Below are 23,182 nucleotides of genomic sequence, written 5' to 3'. Positions count from 1 at the left end.
GGTACAGCTGTAATTGGAGGACTTCTTGGCAAACTTCTGTGCATTCACTCAATACTATTCTCTTCAATGAATGTCTCTCAAAGAGACCGGCAAAATTAAGTTGCTTACCAAACTCTTTATTATGACTGAACATTGGCACCTCGAGCTCATGTTTTCACAGGGTAGTTTCCTGTTTCTGAAGTGAACAGCTTTTTGTCTCTGGAGATTTCTCCTAAGCAGCTCTAGAGTCTTTACCAGCCATACCCTACTTGGGAAACTCCTCCGAACATCAACTCCGCTGTGAACCACTTCCCTTTGAATCAACTGGTTTTTGGTCCTCGCTCTCTCTGGGTTGTTAAATCCTAGTCAGCCAACTTCTGAGGAAGGATCACTCAGATTTCTCTTCACAGATGCTGCCAGACCTGCTCAGCTTTTCCAGCAATTTCTGTTTCTGTTTCAGAAAACTTGTTTTTTTTGCAGGAGGGTAGAGGTGCTTGCAAGCCATTTAGCTATTATGTGGTTTCTTAGAAACGCCATTTTAACCTGTTCAAGATGACTGATCATTTAAGAAAAGTCACATCTTCATAGAAATGAAAACTAACTTAATTTCTCCTCCACTTGAGAAATGTAAGTTTTCAAATAATAAGTTATGAGCCTTAATCACATACCCCACTTGTAATAACCTGCCATCATGACAGCCATTAAATTTATCCATACTCTTGTTTCTGTTGTTGATCAGTTCTTAAGCCATACTTGCATACACACAATCAACACACTCTAATTTTAGTGACTAACTTCCTTCATGGGACATAACATGACTTCTCAAAACTTAAATACTCCATGCTCCTTTATCTATATGGCAATCAGCATCCTCAAGAGTATTCCAACAGGTCTGTCAACATGATTTCCATTTCATATATCCATGTTGAATCTTCCCAAGTTTACTATTCTTTTCTGAATGTCCAGTTACCACATCTTTTATAACAGATTCTAACATCTTTCCTGCGACAGATCTGTAGTTCTTCCTTTTGAAACAGTGGAGTTAAATTTGTTAATTTTGTCAGGAGCAACCCTTTCAGAACCTCCAGAATTCAAAAGGTAACTATTAGTGCATCTACTATCTTAATTGCTACTTTATTCAACATTCTGGGGATAAAGCTCATCTGGCCCAGGAAATTAATAAATCCCTAATGCAGTTAATTTTTTTAGTTTCATTTCTTTCCTCACACGAGATTGTTTTAGCTCTTCAGTTACACAAGTCCCTTGCTTGCCTAGAATTTCTGGAAGATTGTCCGCATCTTATTCCATGAAGACTAATGCAAGTAATCATTTAGTTTCCACACCATTTTGGTTCTCCACAATAAATATCCTGTTTCCATGTGTAATGGACCCATACTTGTCCTCATTAATCTTTCCCTTTCCACATACCTAAAAAGGCCCATACAGTCATCTGTACATCTCTCATTGGTTTCTACTCATTCTTTCTGCAAATTGTTTCTTTGTCCTCCTTTGTTGGGTTTCAAATTGCTTCCAGTCTTCAGGCTTTTTCTGGCATCATTACAAGACACTTCCTCAGATCTCATGCTATCTTTTATATCTTTCATTAGCCACAGTTGATTCATTTTTCCCTTCAAGTGCTTGTGCTTCAGGAGAATGTGTATCTGTCATCGACCAAGTCCCTAACTTGATAGCCCTGATTTTGGAAAGCCTAACTTATAAACGCAATCCGACACAGGGATGCAATGTTAAAGACCCAAAAAACAAATATTTCCTACTTTTATATTGTCCTGCATTGTGTTCTGACCTACTTACAAATCAACTTATGAACAGACTCCAGAACAGACCCATGTTCACAACCAGGAGACTGCTGATGTAACATGTTTCAACAATGCAAAATTCTGTTCATATTATTCGCACTCTTTCCCGAAGGTTCCTTAACAAGGTTATTAATTAATCCTAGATAACAAGCTGTACAGCCAGATGAACACAGCAGGCCAAGCAGCATCAGAGGAGCAGGAAAACTGATGTTTCAGGTCTAAACCCTTCTTCAGAAATACTCCATTTATCTCAAGTTGTGCCTTCAAAACATCAACTTTTTCATAAATGCTTGACAACATTCATTATGAACAAATGTCGGTCAGTTTAGTTTATTTCAAAGGAACAGTTTTTGGCTCGTGATTTTAAAAAATGTGCACACTGGGGTTGAGAAACACACTGGGTTTTCCAGCACATAAACAGGATGATTTACCAGAAGAAATTTGCACCCTGGCTTTTCTCTGCATCACCTAAATTAAACCCATTTTTCTGCTTAAACCACACACCTTTCTCATTACCTTAAGAAGTCAACTCTATTTTAATAATTGTTTACATGTCACACATTTCTTGGCATACAGCCATGTTTCTAACATTCCCTTTCATACTTGCTAAAATTTATGCAAGCGAGTTTTGAGAAGATTTGTAGCTCAGGTTGAGGTTCTGGATGTGAGTTTGCTCGCTGAGCTGGAAGGTTAGTTTTCAGATGTTTCGTCACCATTCTAGATAACATCATCAGTGAGCCTCCGACGAAGCGCTGGTGTTATGTCCCGCTTTCTATTTATCTGGTTAGGTTTCCTTGGGTTAGTGATGTCATTTCCTGCATTGGTAATGTCGTTTCCTGTTCTTTTTCTCAGGGGATGGTAGATTGGCTCCAAATCAATGTGTTTGTTGATGGAGTTCCGGTTGGAATGCCATGCTTCTAGGAATTCTCGTGCGTGTCTCTGTTTGGCTTGTCCTAGGATGGATGTGTTGTCCCAATCAAAGTGGTGTCCTTCCTCATGTGTATGTAAGGATACGAGTGATAGTGGGTCATGTCGTTTTGTGGCTAGTTGATGTTCACGTATCCTGGTGGCTAGCTTTCTGCCAGTTTGCCCAATGTAGTGTTTGTTACAGTTCTTGCAAGGTATTTTGTAGATGACGTTCGTTTTATTTGTTGTCTGTATAGGGTCTTTTAAGTTCATTAGCTGCTGTTTTAGTGTGTTGGTGGGTTTGTGGGCTACCCTGATGCCGAGAGGTCCGAGTAGTCTGGCAGTCATTTCGGAAATGTCTTTGATGTAGGGGAGTGTGGTTATGGTTTCTGAGCCCGTTTTGTCTGTTTGTTTGGGTTTATTGCTGAGAAATCGGCGGACTGTGTTCATAGGGTACCCATTCTTTTTGAATACGCTGTATAGGTGATTTTCCTCTGCTCTGCGTAGTTCCTCTGTGCTGCAGTGTGTGGTGGCTCATTGGAATAATGTTCTAATGCAGCTTCGTTTGTGGGTGTTGGGATGGTTGCTCCTGTAGTTCAGTCTTTGGTCCGTATGTGTTGTTTTCCTGTAGACGCTGGTTTGAAGTTCCCCATTGACTGTTCGCTCTACTGTGACATCTAGGAATGGCAGTTTGTTGTTGTTTTCCTCCTCTTTTGTGAATGTACAGCTCTGCCAATCATCCAACCCAAACTTTGGGTCCGCTATGTGGATGACACCTTTGTCAGCACTAAACAAAACAAATTAGAGGAAACCTTCAAGACCATCAGTAATACCTTTACTGGCATAACATTCACAAAAGAGGAGGAAAACAACAACAAACTGCCATTCCTAGATGTCACAGTAGAGCGAACAGCCAATGGGGAACTTCAAACCAGCGTCTACAGGAAAACAACACATACGGACCAAATACTGAACTACAGGAGCAACCATCCCAACACCCACAAACAAAGCTGCATTAGAACATTATTCCAACGAGCCACCACACACTGCAGCACAGAGGAACTACGAAGAGCAGAAGAAAATCACCTATACAGCGTATTCAAAAAGAATGGGTACCCTATGAACACAGTCCGCCGATTCCTCAGCAACAAACCCAAACAAACAGACAAAACGGGCCCAGAAACCATAACCACTCTCCCCTACATCAAAGACATTTCCGAAATGACTGCCAGACTACTCGGACCCCTTGGCATCAGGGTAGCCCACGAACCCAATAAAACAGCAGCTAATGAACTTAAAAGACCCTATACAGACAACAAATAAAACGAACGTCATCTACAAAATACCTTGCAAGAACTGTGACAAATACTACATTGGACAAACTGGCAGAAAGCTAGCCACCAGGATACATGAACATCAACTAGCCACAAAACGACACGACCCACTATCACTCGTATCCTTACATACAGATAAGGAAGGACACCACTTTGATTGGGACAACACATCCATCCTAGGACAAGCCAAACAGAGACACGCACGAGAATTCCTAGAAGCATGGCATTCCAACCGGAACTCCATCAACAAACACATTGATTTGGAGCCAATCTACCATCCCCTGAGAAAAAGAACAGGAAACGACATTACCAATGCAGGAAATGACATCACCAACCCAAGGAAACCTAACCAGATAAATAGAAAGCGGGACATAACACCAGCGCTTCGTCAGAGGCTCACTGATGATGTTACCTAGAATGGTGACGAAACATCTGAAAATGAACCTTCCAGCTCAGCGAGCAAACTCACATCCAAAATTTATGCACTTTATGGTCCACTCTAAATTGTGACACACCAACAGAGGTTCACACCAACAGCAAAACGGGAGTAAATGTTATTGGTATGTAATTTGAATGTTACTTGCAATCCAAAAGACCAGACTACTGTACCACTGATGAGTTTAAAAACTTCAGCACAACAGATAAAGTTTAAATTCAATTAGTTGTTTGACGGGACATAACACCAGCGCTTCGTCGGAGGCTCACTGATGATGTTACCTAGAATGGTGACGAAACATCTGAAAACTAACCTTCCAGCTCAGCGAGCAAACTCACATCCAGAACCTCAACCTGAGCTACAAATCTTTTCAAAACTCGCTAGTTGTTTGATAGCGTAGTACTCAGGTATTGCTAAAAGAGGGACTTCTCGTCCTGAACTCATCAGGACAATTCACAAGAATAAAAATTTATGTGGAAAACCAACATCTGTATTGTATGAACGTTGAGTGTTTTGATACAGGCACTGTCATGGAGAATTTACCAGTTAATGACGATTGAACATTTGCTAGTAGGCTTTATTTAAATTTGTTTAATTTTGAAGCAGTCATGTTGACTGATTGGACAAGGCATTGCCCCGAATGACTGATTGGACAAGGCATTGCCCTGAAGCCAGTGAACTGCAGATATCTACTTTCTTGACTTAAAAGATGATCAGCGCAATGTCTGCAAAGAACAGACCCTTGCGTTTTAAGATATATAGCTTCTTGCACATCAAATGCATCTCACCGAGTCCACCTGGAAATTTGGAATTGAATTAATTGCATAATCACACATAATTTTGGACACTATCACATATTTTGTAAAACCAGGCTGACTGGTTATGGTCAGTACTTTGTTACAAAATGCCAACGGAGATATGTCATTTTGTAAGATTACCAACCATTTGGGTCATTTGTTCTACATACCTGACCACATGGGCAATGAATTTCACACACTAAATTCACTCATTTTTAAGATAATCAGACCTTTTTTGCTTGACAACAGTATCCTGTTAGTGACAAACACCAATCCACTTCCCTGGTTTAAAACTTAAACTAAGTCTGATTGTTAGATGACAATCATCATTACGTGGTGCTTTCTCCACAACAGTACACCTGCCAGAGTTCACTTGCAATCCAATCAACACAGTTCTCTCTCAGTATGCATGTTGGATTCAACCTCCAATTGATACTCTTATGAAATGAAGTGATGACCTCAAGATAGAAAACAACTTCAACAAAATGCATCCTTTTGCAGCAATACTCAAATTCAATTAATTGATAAAGCTGATCATACTAATAATAAACATGAAAAAATAATCAATAAAACTAGCATCCTCAGGGAGGTATTCTGTAGCCCTTATCTAATGTGGCATATAGTAACTTGAAACCCCACCTAACCTGGTTGCCTCTCAACGCTCTCAAACTGATTCAGGATGGGCAATAAGCTATGTCCTTGCCAGAGATATCCTCATCCATACAGTGAGGTGGCAGCCTAACGGTATTATCGCTGGGCTGTGAAGTAAGAGACTCAAGCAATACTCAGGATTTGAACCCAAGTCTCCAGTCATAGCAGATGGTAGAATTTGAATTCAGTAAGAATCTGGAATTACAAGTCTAATGATGACTTTTGAAGCCATTGGCGATTGTCAGAAAAACCCATCTAGTTCACTAATGCCCTTTAATGAAGGAAACTACCATCTGACCTGGTCTGGCCTACATGTGATTTCAGACACAGAGCAATCTGGTTGCCTCTTAACTGCCCTCTGAAATGGATTCAGGACGGGTGATAAAATCTACCCTTGCCGGAGACATCCTTATCCCAGTAAACATAATAAGATCTGCAATCCGTAAGAAAATAAACAGACTTTCAAAAAATTCAGTACGAAACCAGTAACGCAAGTCAAATTTTGTAGAAAATCTCAACGAGCATGGCCAATTTAAAAAGTCATTCCAGAGAATTTCCACTACATTAAATTGACACAGTAACATCGGGGCAGATCAAACACCCGAATTACCACGACCATTTTAATTTTACCCGAAAGGGATTCATTTTTGTATCCATGTTTCTTTTGCTTCCTGGCTAAATTCAGTAACCAGCAAAGTTCAGAACTCTAGATTTGAGTTTTAGATGTCGTTTGTCATTCCTGACTTGTGTGCTTTGTCGCCGCCACAAATTTTCTTACAGAATTCTGGCTACATTCTAAGACTGGAAACCACTGAGTCATCTTGCTTTCACATTTAACTTTTGCTATGTTTGCAACATTTCCTATTTTTATTTTTTTCACCACGCCTGCCATCTCCGTGCTAAACTCATAAAACCTTTCCCAGCTGCGCTCTCAAGCTTTCAAACCAGTCTCTCAGAACTGTTTTAAAGATGCTGCAGGGCTCCAATTTAAAGCTAAGTAGGAAATGTGCTCATCATTTGTGGTCTATCAACGTCACCAGTATAAAAACAAATGTTGCAAATGGGCTTGAGCAAGGTGGTTTTCAACCTTAATCTGATCTGACATTCTTTAAGTCACTTGGCTGATCAAGCAACTGGGGTACATTTCATCCATATTGATCAGAAGAAAGTGAAGTGGATAAAGAGGTATTGGAGGTAGGATATAACTTACTTTTCTCTGGGTTAATAAGCATTTACTGCATTCATCTTCAACCAGACTTTTGATTTAACAGAGCATGCAAGGGTAGCATATTTTTGATTAACCTTAAACACAAATACCTCAGTGCTTGCAAGACTTTTGAAGGTGTGCTTGAGTACTGCAGAACTGGAGGATATTGTGTTTCCATTACTCTCTCCAAAAATCTGCACAGCTTCAGCATTTCTGCTAGTTTTAAACATTACTTTCGTTTGATGTATTCTTTCGTTCATAAGTGTCCAATTTCCAACTACTCCAATACACAGCAATACTTTGGAGAACTAGTGGAGGTTTGTGAAGGAGAAAATAAATCTGAAAGCACAGCTTAACATGGCACTAACTGCTGCTTCCTTAATGGGAGAATTCTCACTTTAAAGACTGGGATGAGGAAATCAATTTTCTCTCAGGCAGCAGTGTCTGTGGAATTCTCCACCCAGAAATCAGTGGACGCTGGGTCAGTGAGTTTATTCAATGCTGATTTAGATTTCCGACATGCAAGGAAACCTGCAAGGTTAAGTTTGGAGGTGGGCAAACAGCAAAGTTGACTTGAGACCACAACAATACAAAATATAATTTTAATTCATGGATGAGCAGGCTTGTAGGGCCAAATGGCCTCCTCTGATGTCTGTGCTCCTAATCACAGAACTTGGAGCTTGGCAAGGAAAAAAAAATTAGATTGGAAAGTGGAAAATATGGCTTTCCATATTTGGAGGGCAGTACTGAAGTCCTGTTTTCATTCTGAAGTGCTTGTTCTTCAAAATAAAATCCTTTGATTAGATTCTTTCTCCAAAAATAAAATGTCTAGACCAGCAGTAATGTCTTCTTCCGAAGTTTCTAATGCTCATGGACATCATTTGGGGCTGCACGGTGGCTCAGTGGTTAGCACTGCTGCCACACAGCGCCAGACACCTGGGTTTGATTCCACCCTCAGGCAACTGTCTGTGTGGAGTTTGCACATTCTCCCAGTGTTGCATGGGTTTCCTCCGGGTGTTCTGGTTTCCACCCACAGTCCAAAGATGTGCAGGTGCGGTGGATTGGCCATGCTAAATTGTCCCCTAGTATTTAGGGATGTTAGATTAGGTGGGTTACAGAGCAGTGGGTTTGGGTGGGTGCTCTGAGGGTCGGTGTGGATTTGTTGGGCTGAAAGGCTTGTTTCTACACTGTAGGAATTCTATTCTATTCTATTCTATCAATACTTGACTCCACCTTTTTCTGAAGAGATGGAACCATTGATCTCCCCTCTACTGCAGTTCTTCAGATAGGTAATTCAAAAAAGGAACATAAACCTTATTTGATTAAAACATCACTATTGTGATTATCAAAAACAAAATTGCTGGAAAAGCTCAGCAGGTTTGGCAGCATGTGTGAAGGAAAAAGCAGAGTTAACATTTCGGGTCTGGTGACCCTTCCTCATAAGGGTTCCTATTGTGTTTATCGCTGTCAGTGCTCGAATGATCATTCGGGCCATGGAAACTACAATAAGGATGCAGTCAGTAACAGTTACTGCATCAAAAAGTGTTACAAGATCCACAACATTTTGTAATGCTGTTACCCCTGGTTTCTAGTCTTTTGTTTTGAGCAGCTGAGTTCAAGTTTAATCCAGATAAGTAATTCACTTTGCCAATTACAAAAACCAAAACAAAGGTGAACTTTGCATATTTCCTGGGGTCCACCTTCAATAATGTATTGAACTTCAATCTTCACTGATCTCTGCAGATAATATCCAAGTTTCAGGGCTGACGTTCATTGGCATTAGAAACTGTTGGTTGGGAAAGTTTTTTGGAGCCGAGAACCTAATCAAAGGAAAAATCCTTTAGTGAAAATAGGACTTTGACACAGCTCTCCAAATATGGAAAGCTGTATTTCCCAATTCCCTTCTAATTCTTCCCCTTACCAAACTACAAGTTACAAAGTTTACGCTACGATTACATTATCACATGCAATTTTATCAGTCATACATATTGCACATGTCCGATCTGACAGAAATTCTGCTAAGTGTCAATTTCAGACATTTCTGCTCTTTGAAGTAGCATAACATCGAGCACTTTGCCCCACCTTTGATACCCACGATAATCCATTTGTATCTCGGGGAATCAGTCCAAATGCAGAATATGTCAGTTTCGTGTATTCAAAGGCCTTTTGGAGAGGTATTCACAGTTTTTGAGAGCAAGCTCTGCTACAAGTTTGGAACTTGTATAAACAAGCAAATTTTTAAGCTTGAACTCTCAATTCTATTTACTTGATGCCATTACAGTGTGAAATGTAATACATTTCCATAGAATCTATTTCAAATTCTATAATTTTGAACTAGTGATTTACGAGATAACCTTCTCAACCTCAGACCCCTCACTTGAAGTCTAGTGACCCTCAAGTTAAACTCACTACCAATAATCCATCTCTCTCTCAAACACACACACACACACGTCCTAAGGTCCTCTGAGACCAAGGCAAAATAATCTCTCATTTTAAATTCAACTGCTGCAGTCCATGTTGTGTACATTTATCCACAAAGCCATGACCTCCAACACCTTGTTGAACAAAAGGCCCAGGAGCATGGAAACACAACTGCTAACAAGTTCCTGTCCAAGTTTCACACCATCTTCATAGCAAGATCAGCATCATGTCAGATGATGACTGTGTCAAACACTGAGTGCATTGATCTGTGGTTACACGTAAGATGAAAAACATTTTAAGTTTATATGCATTTGCAAGTTACCCCAAGGTCCTTTCATGACTAGTCCATCCAGCAAGTGACTGTACCAGATCAACCTGGAATAGCAAAGACTGAGTGGAGAGGACCTCATCTTCATGATCAGAGCTTATTTGGCTTCAGAGTTTGAAGTACATAAAATTCTGTCCTGATTTAACTTTGCACCCAGTGAAGCACTGCTCAAAGTCTATAAAAACACACACTTGCCACCTGGACAGTGTACCTCCAATGCAGCCCTCATTGGTATGCCCGAGAGAAAGGACTGACTGGGCATGAAAAAAGATGATCTTTTAGATTCTCAGCAACATTAACACTTGACACCCAGTCACTGAATGGAGTCTCAATCTATTCAAGATGTCCAAGTCCAGAATGTCTTATGAAGACAGATTGAATAAATTGGGTTCTTTGGAATTTGGAAGAATGAGAGGTGCTCTCACTGAAACCCATAGAATTCTTAGAGGTACAGACAGGGTAGATGCAGGTAAAATGTTTTCTCTGGTTAGGGAGTCTCGGACTGGGGACAAATTTGAAAATAAGGCAAATGCCATTTAGCACTGAAAAGATGTTTTAACCTCATCAGGTTGTCAGTCTTGGAATTCTCTGTCACAGAGCACTCTGAAATCACAGTCTTTTGTGTATGTTTAAAACAGAGATTGATAAATTTCAGATTACCAGTGGTGTCAAGGGTTACAGGGATGGTATGGGCTCTATCAGCCATGATCACATTAAACGGAGGAATGTGCTTGATAGGCTCAATGGCCTACTCCTGTGCTTATGTTCCGAAATAAATCTGTCCAATTTACAGAGATGCTACACCTAAACATTGGCTTAGAACAGAAATATGATGCAACCAAAAAGTTTTAAGATTGAGTAATTAAATATACTTGTGTTTTGCTCATCCAATACCAGTTACATCAATTTAAATGGAATGCAATTGAAAGAAAAATTACTAAATTTGACAGGTTGAAGGTTTAACTCATTGCTTTGCTGCTCTATTCTAACACATTGGCACAAAACATTCACATACTAATCACAACCTCTTTTATATGATATATTGACAGGTGAAGGCCCAGGAACAATGAATCAATATCTAACATACTCCTTGGTGGAATCTGTAATCTTGGTTTTGTTAGTTAGTCACATCAAGGTTAATTGTGTACCAATTGTTACAACTGAAGAATACATCAGTGATCCCCTTGACTTCCTAACGACCGAGGAAGAATATGTTACTGAGGGTCCCGAACTCCTCATGATGCAGAGCAAATATAACACTGAGGGGCCTGATCATCCAACAACTGTCCATGATGATGTTACTACTGAGGAAGAATATGTTACTGAGGGTCCCGAACTCCTCATGATGCAGAGCAAATATAACACTGAGGGGCCTGATCATCCAACAACTGTCCATGATGATGTTACTACTGAGGAAGAATATGTTACTGAGGGTCCCGAACTCCTCATGATGCAGAGCAAATATAACACTGAGGGGCCTGATCATCCAACAACTGTCTATAATGATGTTACTACTGAGGAAGAATATGTTACTGAGGGTCCTGAACTCCTCATGATGCAGAGCAAATATAACACTGAGGGGCCTGATCATCCAACAACTGTCTATAATGATGTTACTACTGACGATGACTATGTTAGGGATGGTCCCGAACAACTCATAACGCAGGGCAAACACCTTACTGAGGATCCAAATTCTGTTGTAACAACCACCAAAAAAATCACTATCACCACAATTCCTGTTTGGACAAATACCAAAGCCAGCAATGGCACACCTTCAAGTCAAGGATCAAATGGCGAAAACATTCTCACTATCTTAATTGTTATAGGTATATTGATAGTCCTCTGCACCATATTGCTTGTATCAACGATTTCTTTGGCCTATCGGGTTTGCATTCTCATGTCCGCCCTGAAAAAGCAGACAAAAAGAAATGATGATTTCTGGTCCAGTGGTCCAAGCCAACTGCCAGCTGATGCAGCAACTGTAAAACTGGAGCATGTCAAACCTGTGGAGGAAAAGAATGAGGGCATGGCATCAAAAGATGAAGAAGCTACCAAACCATTACTATAATCGAGGGGAAAACTTCATGCCTAGCTGACTGAAGAGGCAATTAATCAGTCTGAGCTTTGTGGACTATAATCCCTGAACTGCCATTTTTGTCCCCTTTGGACATACTGCTACCAAGTGCACAGTACAGCACGATTCAAATAATAGAATTGTTAATGAGGTAATTCAAGGTACTTATATTTGTAGCTGCTGGTGAAAAGGGAAGTTTAAATAAGGTGGAACCTACAGTCACCCGGTGAAAAATATGCTAAGATTTGTTTTGTAATATCAGCATGTTTATTGAATCAACTCCCCTGTTTCAATCCTCCTCTCATTTGCCTCAAGATTCGCAAACAAGCTTGGTGAGGGCTTTCAGCAGTTCAGTGACAATTTCTCACTTTATCACAGCGTTTAATGCATTACCATATGTCATTTAGTGACAAAAACTTAATTAGTCCCAACTTGGACAGAATTAGGAATATGTAATTTAGAAATTGGAGATAAAGCATCATTGATGGAAATTAATGCAGATCAGTAGTTTAAAAAGTCTTTTCTAGTCAAATATGAACCACTGATTGGCTGGGAACTCACTGAACTACCAGCTTTCCAATTCATGCAATAAATGGACGATAAGAACAAATTAATACAATATTTTGCTTCATTGCATTCCTCAATGGAATGGGTTACTGAAGACTGCAGAAGGTATACAGTTACAAGAATGATACCATGTAGCAGACGGCTTAAGAAAGGGTTATAACCTATTGAGGTTTTAATTATGCAATCAGAATGGCTGAAAAGTAAATTGGAAGGAGTCGAAGGGAAGAAAGTTGAAACCAACTCATCATCTTTACAAATGGTTCCATAAATAACAGGTCTCAATGGCTTTTTGTCTCTTTGGTGACCCAATTTAGCTTTTCATATTATCAGAGTAAAAGTTATAATTGCTTCAGGCAAGTAATGCATTACATTATAAGCTTCACTTAGAAGTGTCAGTTTGAAATATACCCAAAGAGCTAAAGAAGGTTGGAATTTAAAGGTGCCAGTGAATTAATTCCAAAGCAACTTATTGATTTCTGCTTACCTGAACAAAAATCAACTTGAAGCTCTCTGAGCAGGTGTACATTCAAATTGTGACCGAGAAGGGAAGACTGCATGGGATTGTTTTAGAATTTCAGAGCCCAGTGGCTATCCCTTTTTTTAAAATTTAGACTTTGTGACAAGATTGTCAACTTATTTTACAAATAGTCTGTGTATAAGCATGTTGCGAATGAAACTTATTGAACAAAACAAAATAAAGTTGCAAACTCAAGGGCAAAGTTCAAGTTATGGAGTTTTTTTTGTACTGCTTATACTTCATTTCAGCTTTTCAGCAATTGAAGAGAAATGCTCAGTGAATATTGGAAGGTGGTGGGGGGAACATGGGGTGCTCGAAAACAACAAATAGTTGAGTACATACAGCACAAATCAACACCTACAACAAAGCTTCACAAGGTTTTTTTTGTATTCTTGGCCTGCAAACAAAATATTTTCCTTGCGCACTTCAGAAGCATTTTTGATTGTTTTTCTCCATTAACACTACGGGACATTCTGCTATAATTCGATAGGCAATGTCACAGGAACAGAACTGATAGAAAATCATGCTATAGAACCCACTGGGCCAATGGGAAAAGCAGGGTTGGGGCAGACCACCAAAAATGTCACTCAAAAGACTAAGACAAAGGATAGCACAGTTTGCATAAAGTTTAATTTGTATCTAATAAAAGTAAATTTAACACTATCTTGAAAAATAATGTCAATCTGACTTGATAGGGGAGGTAGTTTTGAGGTTACTCTGTTGTTTATACAGGGCTCAGGGTCGTTGTAATCATCACCACCTTCAGGTGCAGCTGTGGTTGCAGAGTTAGGGCAAAAAAATAGTTAATCCACAAGTGGTTGGCTGTGGTTCACTGTCTTCTGTCTGTTTCTTGGGGGTTGGCTTAATGAAGACATCCAGTTTTTGCTGCTTTACTCTTTTTCTTCTTTCATGAAGATGCTGTTCATACAGTGCCAACTAAGATCTTAATGTATGAACTGCTACTCTGCTTTGTTCTGCATTGTAGTCGCTGTCCCCTAAGAGCTGCAACTACTTATCAATTTCTCACAGGATTGAAGACAAAACAGAAGTGGGAAGCTCTTGTGGTGCCGCATCCTAGACTTCACCTTCCCAGCTTCCACTTCCCCCTCAGTGGCAGATTGTTGTAGGTCAGCTGAAAAGACGTTTTCACAGTGGGACTTAAGCAGCTCTTCAACATCCTCACTCTCCAGTTCTTCAAATCCAACTTGCTTTGCAAGATTAGCACAATGTTCTTGGATTTTGGGGGCTCTTCTGACAGATCCCAGGTTTTAAAATTTGGCAAAAAAATCTGGGAGAAGCTTCCACCAAACTGCCTGCACGTTTAATCTCTCCCAAAATTGCAGAGCACTGGACAAAGTCCGCAAAACACTCATGTGATGTCGATGCATACTGCTTCATACACTGATGGAATCGCGTTACAGTGAACACAGGTTCACATTTTAGAAACGGCGTTCTCCTGTTTGTCAGTTGCATTATAACCAAATCACCTTGCTGGAACACACACTATAGCAAAACACCCTGCATTAAGTTGTCTGCATCAACCCACCTCTTCTTTTAAATGCTGGCAGTGCAAATCCATGCCGACAGGATTTTCCATTATTACTTTAAACTCCATAGAACTGACTGACATACGCATACTCATGATCGAAGAATTAGCGAGTATTAGGTGACACCACCAACAGGATTGGGAATAGCCCACTGATGGTGCTGAACGCAATGCGAACAGTCATTGACAGACACAACACATTAGTCTTACAATCATTGGAGACAGCCACTGGGCCAACAAGCCGATGCTAGCTCTTTAGAGAAAGTTGTCAATCGAGTCTACTACCTAGCTATTCCTAACCCTGCCAGTGACTTAGTAAACGTAAATATCAGCAAATAAAGATTTTGAAATATGTAAAGATATTAAGTTTTTTTTCCAGTTCTGATGAAAAGTTTCCCTCCTGAAGTATGAATTTTCCCGCTCTTTGCCAATGCTGATTAACTCAAAATGTTTGCTTTTCTATTTTCTACCTTTTCCGTGAGTGTTTAAAGTACAATTCGTACTCCATATTTTTAATCATTGTTTGTTGTTAGCTTCCATCTCCAATTCCCCTGCCACCCCAATCCTTTTGCTGCTCATCCCTAACCAAGGGGGAGGAGCAGATTTGCAAACATATGTGAGGAGCGTATCCAACCACTAGGTGATGGGGAAGCACACTATGCCTTACCTGAAGATAAAGTGTGAAGCTGGATGAACACAGCAGGCCAAGCAGCATCTCAGGAGCACAAAAGCTGACGTTTAGGGCCTAGAACCTTCATCAGAGAGGCTCTGATGAAGGGCCTCGGCCCAAAACATCAGCTTTTGTGCTCCTGAGATGCTGCTTGGCCTGCTGTGTTCATCCAGCTTCACACTTTGTTATCTTGGATCCTCCAGCATCTGCAGTTCCCATTATAACTGATGCCTTACCTGAAGACTTGGCCTCCTTGGCACTGAAGATGCTCAGACATAAAACAACTTATTACCCCTTGGCCTCTTGTTTTCCCTATGCACCTCTCTCCTACCTGACACACCAAGGAAGATTTAACCAGCAGACTTCCAGAAAAGGCAGTTACACGCAACATACAGTGCAGAAACAGGTTATTTGGCACAAGAGGCTCATTTGAGGCTGAACACTTTTTAAAAGGCTCTCAGTAGTGCAGAAAATATCAATTAGCATTATTAAAATGAAGACTGACTGTCTTGAGGCAAGACAGAATAGAGAGCAGGTAATAAATGGAAACTAGTTCAAAAACAGATTCAAAGAGGGACATTTTCATTGAAAAAACGTGTGTTAAATACATGGTTATAATCTGCTCAATCAGTCAGCAAACAAGATATCATAAGCATTTAAAGCAGTTAGTGGCTTGACTTAGAGATAGTAGGGACTGCAGATGCCGGAGAATCTGAGATAACAAAGTGTAGAGCTGGATGAACACAGCAGGCCAGGCAGCATCTTAGGAGCAGGAAAGTTGACGTTTCAGGCCTAGGCACTTCTTCAGAAATGGGGGAGGGAAAGGGGGTTCTGAAATATATAAGGAGATAAGGGGAGGCGGATAGAAGATGTATAGAGGAGAAGATAGGTGGAGAGGAGACAGGCCGGTCAAAGAGGTGGGGATGGAGCCAGTAAAGGTGAGTGTAGGTGGGGGGGAGATAGGTCAGTTCAGGGAGGACGGATAGGTGAAGGGGGCTGGATGAGATCAGTAGATAGGAGATGGGAGTGGGGCTTGAGGTGGGAGGAGGGGTTGGGGGGGAGGAAGCACAGGTGAGGGAGGAAAGACAGGTGAGGGAGGCGGCGTCAAGCTGGGCTGGTTTTGGGAGGGCGGTAGGGAGAGGGGAGATTTTGAAGCTTGACAAGTCCACATTGATACCATTGGGCTGCAGGGTTCCCAAGCGGAGTACGAGTCGCTGTTCCTGCAACCTTCGGGAGCATCATTACGGCTCTGCAGGAGGCCCAGGTATGGGCATGTCGTCTGCAGAATGGGACGGGGAGTTGAAATGGTTTGCGAATGGGAGGTGCAGTTGTTTAGTGCGAACCGAGAGTAGGTGTTCTGCAACGGTCTGCAAGCCTCTGCTTGGTTTCCCCGATGTGGAGGAGGCTGCGACGGGAACAGCGGATGCAGCATACCAAATCAGCAGATGTGCAGGTGAACATCTGCTTGATGTGGAAAGTTTTCTTGGGGGTGCGGGGGTGCAGCACTTTCTGTGGTTGCAGGGAAAAGTGCCAAGTGTGGTGGGGCTGGAGGGGAGTGTGGAGCAGACAGGGGAGTTCAAGGAGAGTGGTCCCTCTGGAAGGCAGATAAGGGTGGGGAGGGAAAAATGTCTTGGATGGTGGGGTCGGATTGCAGATGGCAGAAGTGTCCGAGGATGATGCATCAGATGCACGGCAGCTGTCACTTAAAGTCAGCGGTGTTCTTCTGCGCTTATTCCGATGCATACTCTGAATCTGGGATCTCCCTGAATTATATGCCTGAGGAGGGACACCAGGTAAAAGAATTCAGAGGCCAAGGGAGCAACGTGAGTGGGTACGTAGATCCATCAAAAAGGGTGGATATTATTCCACTATTCAAAAATCAAGATTTGGTGCGCATTATCTCAAAGCATGAAACAGATTTTTTCAAAAGATCTTTTAAATAGCTCAAGTTACTCATACACAACAATAACAATTTGTGTGGGAAACACTGCCCTCAGCAGTAACTATGGTTTACTATCTATGCACATACACAAAGATAAAAACTACACACCCAAAAATGAGCAGTCAAAAGCTATTACTTCACTTAACTTACAAGTGACAAATTACATTTATCAGATCATAAAAATGCAGCCTATCATTTGTTTATCATGTTATCATTGGATTCCTGTAGTAGTCTCTCAATTTACATAAGATCATTACCCACAAGTACAATTACATTAGAAATAGGACATAAAAATTATGTTGCAAACACTAATGTACAATCAAATTTTGATTGAAGTTGTGAGCATTCACATTTGTAACTTCTGACATAAAGAATTCAGGAAGCATTAGAATTATTGTTTTTTGTTCTCCTCTGCTTAAAACGCTCACCTCTCCTTAATTTCCAAAGACAGAAGGGGTCTTTGGTGGAAAAATAATTGAAGCATATCAGGTGCAAGTTCAAACTGTTTGTGCAAGATGCATCCTTTGCTTGTTTAACTTTTCTTTCAATCCACATGGCATCTTTGCTGCACTCTTACGGTCAAATAAACATTGACTATACCCAAGTATGTCTGCATTCACAAAGGCCCAGAGCAAGATAAAATGGGATATTGTATCAGTGATAATGGGAACTGCAGATGCTGGAGAATCCAAGATAACAAAGTGTGGAGCTGGATGAACACAGCAGGCCAAGCAGCATCTCAGGCGCACAAAAGCTGATGTTTCGGCCCTGGACCCTTCATCAGAGAGCATGAAGGGTCTAGGCCCGAAACGTCAGCTTTTGTGCTCCTGAGATGCTGCTTGGCCTGCTGTGTTCATCCAGCTCCACACCTTGTTAAAATGGGATATAGCCTGTTTGCATACCCAACAAATGTCTCTCATCACTGATCCCTTGCAGCACGAGTTGCCTACCTCAAGATCAACCCAACAGTGAAGTTCCCCCATAAGGTGAGGTTTCACAGCGAATAGGAAGGTATGGAGGCAAATACTCAAGCAGAATCACAAATTTATTACAGCACAAGAGGAGGTCATTCAGGTTATGGCTGCATTGACTCTCTAACTGAACACCTCATTTAGTGCCCTTCATCTGCCTTCTCACAGTCACCCAGGATATTGTTTCTTTTCAAATAAACATCTAAGTTCTAGTTTCTAAGCACATTTATGTGAAAGGTTTTTCCTCCTATTGTTAATGATGATGATTTTACAAACCTCCATTAGATCACTCCTCAGCTTCTGACATTCCAAGGAAAATAGCGCCAGTGTCGACCTCTCCCCATATTGCAAACCCTTCAACCCGGCAACATCCTTCTAAGTCTTTTCTGCAACCTTTCAAGTTTAACAACATTTTCCAAAGCAGCATACTTGTTTAAGATAGGATAGCCACAGCAGACCTGTGCACTACCTGCCTACCTCTCCTCAAAGGTAACCAATCTACCCGACTGTATCCGTGGTTTTTCCATCTTCCTGACACTGCTATCCCTCACTCGCCCGGTTCCTGTAAATTCCTTATTGTCGCAAAGTGCCACTCTAACCGATCCATGCAAGCAGATAGGATTCACAACCAAACACACTTCCCGCAAACAAGCAAGAACATAAATTTTGCCTCACCTCTCATATCCAACAGGAAGAACACGTGACTTGACTAAAGATTATCTCTGCACCTTAACCTACAGACCCAACAAATAACACAGTCCTACTGCTCTGGGATAACTTAATACCTATGTTTTATATTAATTCAAGCGTTTGCCTATTAGCTCTGGAATATTTTTACATGAACACATACCAAAGTCAAGAGTGTAGATTTCTCAGCATTTAAAACCTCCAGATTTCTGAAAAAAATCATCTTGGTCTGCAGGTGCACAAATGTTTTACAGTGAACTAAGTGCGCTTCCCCTCAGTTCTTCTATACTCTTTGCTACGACAGAAAACACATTTGTTTCTGACCCGGACAAGTCTTCCCCAAACTGTATAAAAGCATTCAATATCTGGGTTTCCCAAGCTAAACTTCAATCGTTAATTATCCTGAACCAATATACAAGCCATTTATTGTAAACCACCATGTGAAGCTACACTTGCTGATCATTTCTGCCTTTGATGACTCATATTGGTTTTCAACACTGACTCGCATTAATCAAAGTCATCATCTTGTTTCATACTCCTAGATCTGTTCTTCCCTTTCCTCTCTGTACTTCAAAAAAAAAGAGGCCTATAAAACCGGTGAAATCTTCTATTATCATGCCAAAAAGGAGTCACTCCAGGACAACTCTTAGTATCTTGCAGAAACTGGATGAGGACATTGTTGCAGAGGGATTGTCTGGCCAAATTCTTCTTATTTAAATTCTTCACAACAGGAACCAAAAATTAAAAATTCTACAAAATATTTAATTTATAGAATATACATCAATCCCATATATCTCATCACAACATCACTTTTGCTTCTTTTACACCTGCATATTCAGTGTTGAACATTTTCTCCCTAATCTGTCAAAACCTCTCATGATTATGAATACTTCTATCAGACGCCATCTTGGCCTGAACTTCTAAGGAAAATAGCCACAACTCCTCCAACTTACCTTTACAAATGAAAATTCTTATCCCTAAAACCAGTTTTATATAATCATATTTACCCTATGCAGATTTGTATGTGACTCAGATACCAATTCAGATATTACCACCTCTTTACTTCTGTTTCTTAATTTAGCCCCTGGTTGCTTGCAGTCCTTCAGCAGAACCAAAAAATACTACCAACGTCACTGGTACCAGTGAGGACCATGACAACCAGGTCCTTCATACTCTTCCAACCCAAAACGTGTGCGCTGAACATCAGGTAGGCAATGCAGCCTTCAGGACTCATTATTTTTGCTGCAGACAACATTATCTCTTACCATAACTGTGCTATCCACTTTCACATTCTCCTCCCCCTTGAATGATGCTGTGGTCAGTTCGTTTATTCTCCCTTTATCTGTGCCCTCATCTCCACCAGGAGCAAGTATCTAATGAAATAGGCATTGCAGGAGGCTAGTCAAGTTAATTCTGGATTCTCGCCTGCCTCACTCTCAGTTAGACCGTTCTGGGCCTAAGTACAGCTCAAATTTGATGTGCTTACTCTAACGAAATGACTGCCCTGAAACATTGTCCACATATCTTTCCCCATACCTGTGTTGTAGCATCCTTAGCTTTAATTCCAGCTCATCAACACTAAGCCAAAGTTCCTCATGCATCCAACATTTGCTGCAGTTGTGCTCACCCCCCATAGATCACACCAGGGCCCACCAGCTCCCACATACTACAGTTGCAACACCGCCTGTCCAACCATTTTTTCTTCCTACTCATTTAATTTGGTTTTCAAATATTTTAGAAGTGAATCCCTTAATTGTACTCTTCAGCTGTAATATTGTCACTTTATTTCTAAAACCACTAGGCCAATCAAAAAAAGACATGGATGAAATGTGTTTCCCTCTGATGTCACAGTTGTCTCCACCAAGTCTAAACAAGTTGAGGGGGCTCTTTACTGCCTTTAATCTCTCACTGCCACAACTTGTCTCTCCCCTTGATCCTGGCCCGTGCACTGTTTCTGCTTTCTTTTGCTTTTTTCAGTGGCATCCAATGGCATCTCTGGGTCCTACTCTCTCTCTTTCATGAAATACCTTGACAATATTCCACAAGACTAGATAGATGGCAATGTCGTAGACGTACGAGAACAGCTTGATCGGGGATGAAGCTCGTTCTGGACCACGATGGCAGATCAGGATGCAGTCAGGGCCCATAGCTTTTACAGCATCCTGTTTCTTCGGTCATTTCTTAATATCATGTGGGCTGAATAAAATTGGTTGAAGACTGACAGTGATTCTGGGAACTTCAGGTGAAAGGAAAAATGGATCATCCTTTCAGTTTCTCTAGCTTAAGGTAAAAGCAAATATATCAGCCTTACTACTTTTGCATTGATGTGTTTTGATCCCCCCTCATTGATGGGCATTTTTGAAGAGACACCACTTCCTATGAGCTATTTAGTTGTTCACAGCCATTCACGACTGGATATGGCACAACTGCCAAGCTTATTTCTGACACTTTGGTTGTGGGATCATTTCGCTCTGTCTCTTGCTTCCACTATCTAGCACACAAATAGTCCCGTGTTCTAACTTCACCAAGTTGATATCTCATTTTCAGGTACAACTGGTGTTTCTCCTGGCACGTCCTATCATATACTCTTCATTCAGCTACAGTTGATGGCAATGGTCAAGTTTGGGGAGGCGGGGGTTGTGGTGATGAGCCTGTGTATACTGTGAGGGACCAAACATTTTTTCTTTTCTGGATTATAAACTGAAAGGAGAGTTGGACTGTAACATTGCTGAAATACTAGGAGAGTTTTGCAACTGGGGGGGGGCGGCGGCGAATCAAGTGATACACATTTCTAACTGTGCAAGGTGATGTTGGCTTTCAAAACAGTGATGGGATAACTTCAGACCTACCACCAAGACAAAAAAATCTGAATTAAGATGATCTAAAGACTACCCTCAAACTAGCTGAGCTGTAGTTTGCTTCAAGTCTGTGCATAGCGGGCAGTCAGAGACGCCTAAAAGCTGTGAAATGAACACATCTCTCAGTGTAAGTGAAAAGCCAGACAAATCAAGAAACCCTGAAAGAAAGCATTCTAATTTGCGAAGTCCTAGGTCCATTAAATCGCCTACCCACGTGAATAGCAAATACTCTTTATCGACATGTCATCATTGCTGAAATCAAAATCTGCGACACAAGTTAACCCACCCTTGGTGATTTGGATTATCAATCATCAGTACTTTAAGTCCCATTTCCTTTTCCCAACTTTCATAGTTTGGATAAAGCTTTTGCCTATTTTAATAGTGAATGAGTGTTTTTGAGCTTTTTAGAAAGGGCGAAATGGAATTCCAACTGGTTTTCTTTGCAACTTATTATTGGTTGATGAAACCTGACAACTTGCTTTTGTTGGACTAATATTCAGTCAGACAAATTGGCCAACTTTGTGGCCTTACTGGGATTTCATACGTTTTTGATTTCTTGTAGATGAATGGAACATTATTGATTATGGGCCCGTACTTCGCAGTTAAGTCATGACAGATTGTAGTTGCACATAATTCGGCTGCCGTCGATACACAGTATGGTAATTACATCGAGCGAAACTGAGATGCATCTTTGAGAAGGGCTGCCATTTTTGATGGGTCTTTTGTGCTGGTCGGGCAGAAATATTTGGTGATTTCTGGGCCAGTCCCGAAGATATGATTTCAAGACTATGACGATGTCAAGCTGTTGCTTGAAGCTTGGCAAAAGTACTTGGATGCTAGTAAGGTGGTCTATCCAGGGTTGACAAGGCTGTCATTTCCAGTACCTAGGCTGATGTGATGTGGTCCATCCAGTCTCATTTCTTTCTTTCAACTTTGTAGCAGTTTGAAAAATTAGTGGTTTGCAAGACTATTTCAGAAGGCAGTTAGTCAAATATTTTGCTATGGGTCTGAACTAACATGTAAGCATGGCAAAATTCCTCCATAAGAGGACTAAGTAAATTAGATTGGTTGGTATGATAATTTGCAAAGGTTTCATGATTTCAATTTGGCTAGCTTTTAATTCCAGATTTTGATTTCAAATTTCATCACGATGGGATATGAAACCATGTAATGCAGCATCCCAGGCTCCAGGGGACAAGTGCACTGCCATTACCACTGTGCGACCGTCTCCAACTAATTTAATAATCTGGACTCCGAAAGACAACGGGAAATGTGGCAGGTCCAAAAATTAAATACATCGCAAGGGCATTTCAGAGAGAAAGCTGATTTTATATAGCATCGTCATACCCCCAGGACATGTCTCAAATTAATTAACAATGAAGTCTTTTTGGGAAGATGAAAGTTAAAGTCGCGATAGGTTGAGAGGACCATAGAACTGTTCTGCACGAGAGACAACTGTGGCGGTTTAACCTCA

The 23,182-nt window shown here is 40.9% G+C and overlaps 2 protein-coding genes across 5 annotated transcripts in view; one reads left to right on the top strand and one right to left on the bottom strand.

The window, feature by feature from the left end:
- nf1a (neurofibromin 1a) overlaps positions 1-23,182 on the bottom strand; it is a 313,607-nt gene that overhangs the window by 69,712 nt on the left and 220,713 nt on the right. The window lies entirely within an intron of this gene.
- Positions 6,900-13,229, top strand: LOC125464491 (uncharacterized). The gene is made up of 2 exons (XM_048556854.2): positions 6,900-7,114; positions 10,926-13,229. The coding sequence occupies exon 2, from the start codon at positions 10,943-10,945 to the stop codon at positions 11,942-11,944; it is 1,002 nt and encodes a 333-aa protein (XP_048412811.2). The 5' UTR covers positions 6,900-7,114; positions 10,926-10,942; the 3' UTR covers positions 11,945-13,229.

Source organism: Stegostoma tigrinum, chromosome 27 (assembly GCF_030684315.1).
Source record: "Stegostoma tigrinum isolate sSteTig4 chromosome 27, sSteTig4.hap1, whole genome shotgun sequence".
Lineage (NCBI taxonomy): Eukaryota > Metazoa > Chordata > Chondrichthyes > Orectolobiformes > Stegostomatidae > Stegostoma > Stegostoma tigrinum.
The sequence above is the reverse complement of the archived record's forward strand: the minus strand, read 5'-3'. Positions and strand labels throughout refer to the sequence as shown.

Excerpts from the sequence above, each read along its gene's own strand:
- LOC125464491 (XM_048556854.2), top strand. The coding sequence starts at position 10,943 with ATGAATCAATATCTAACATACTCCTTGGTGGAATCTGTAATCTTGGTT.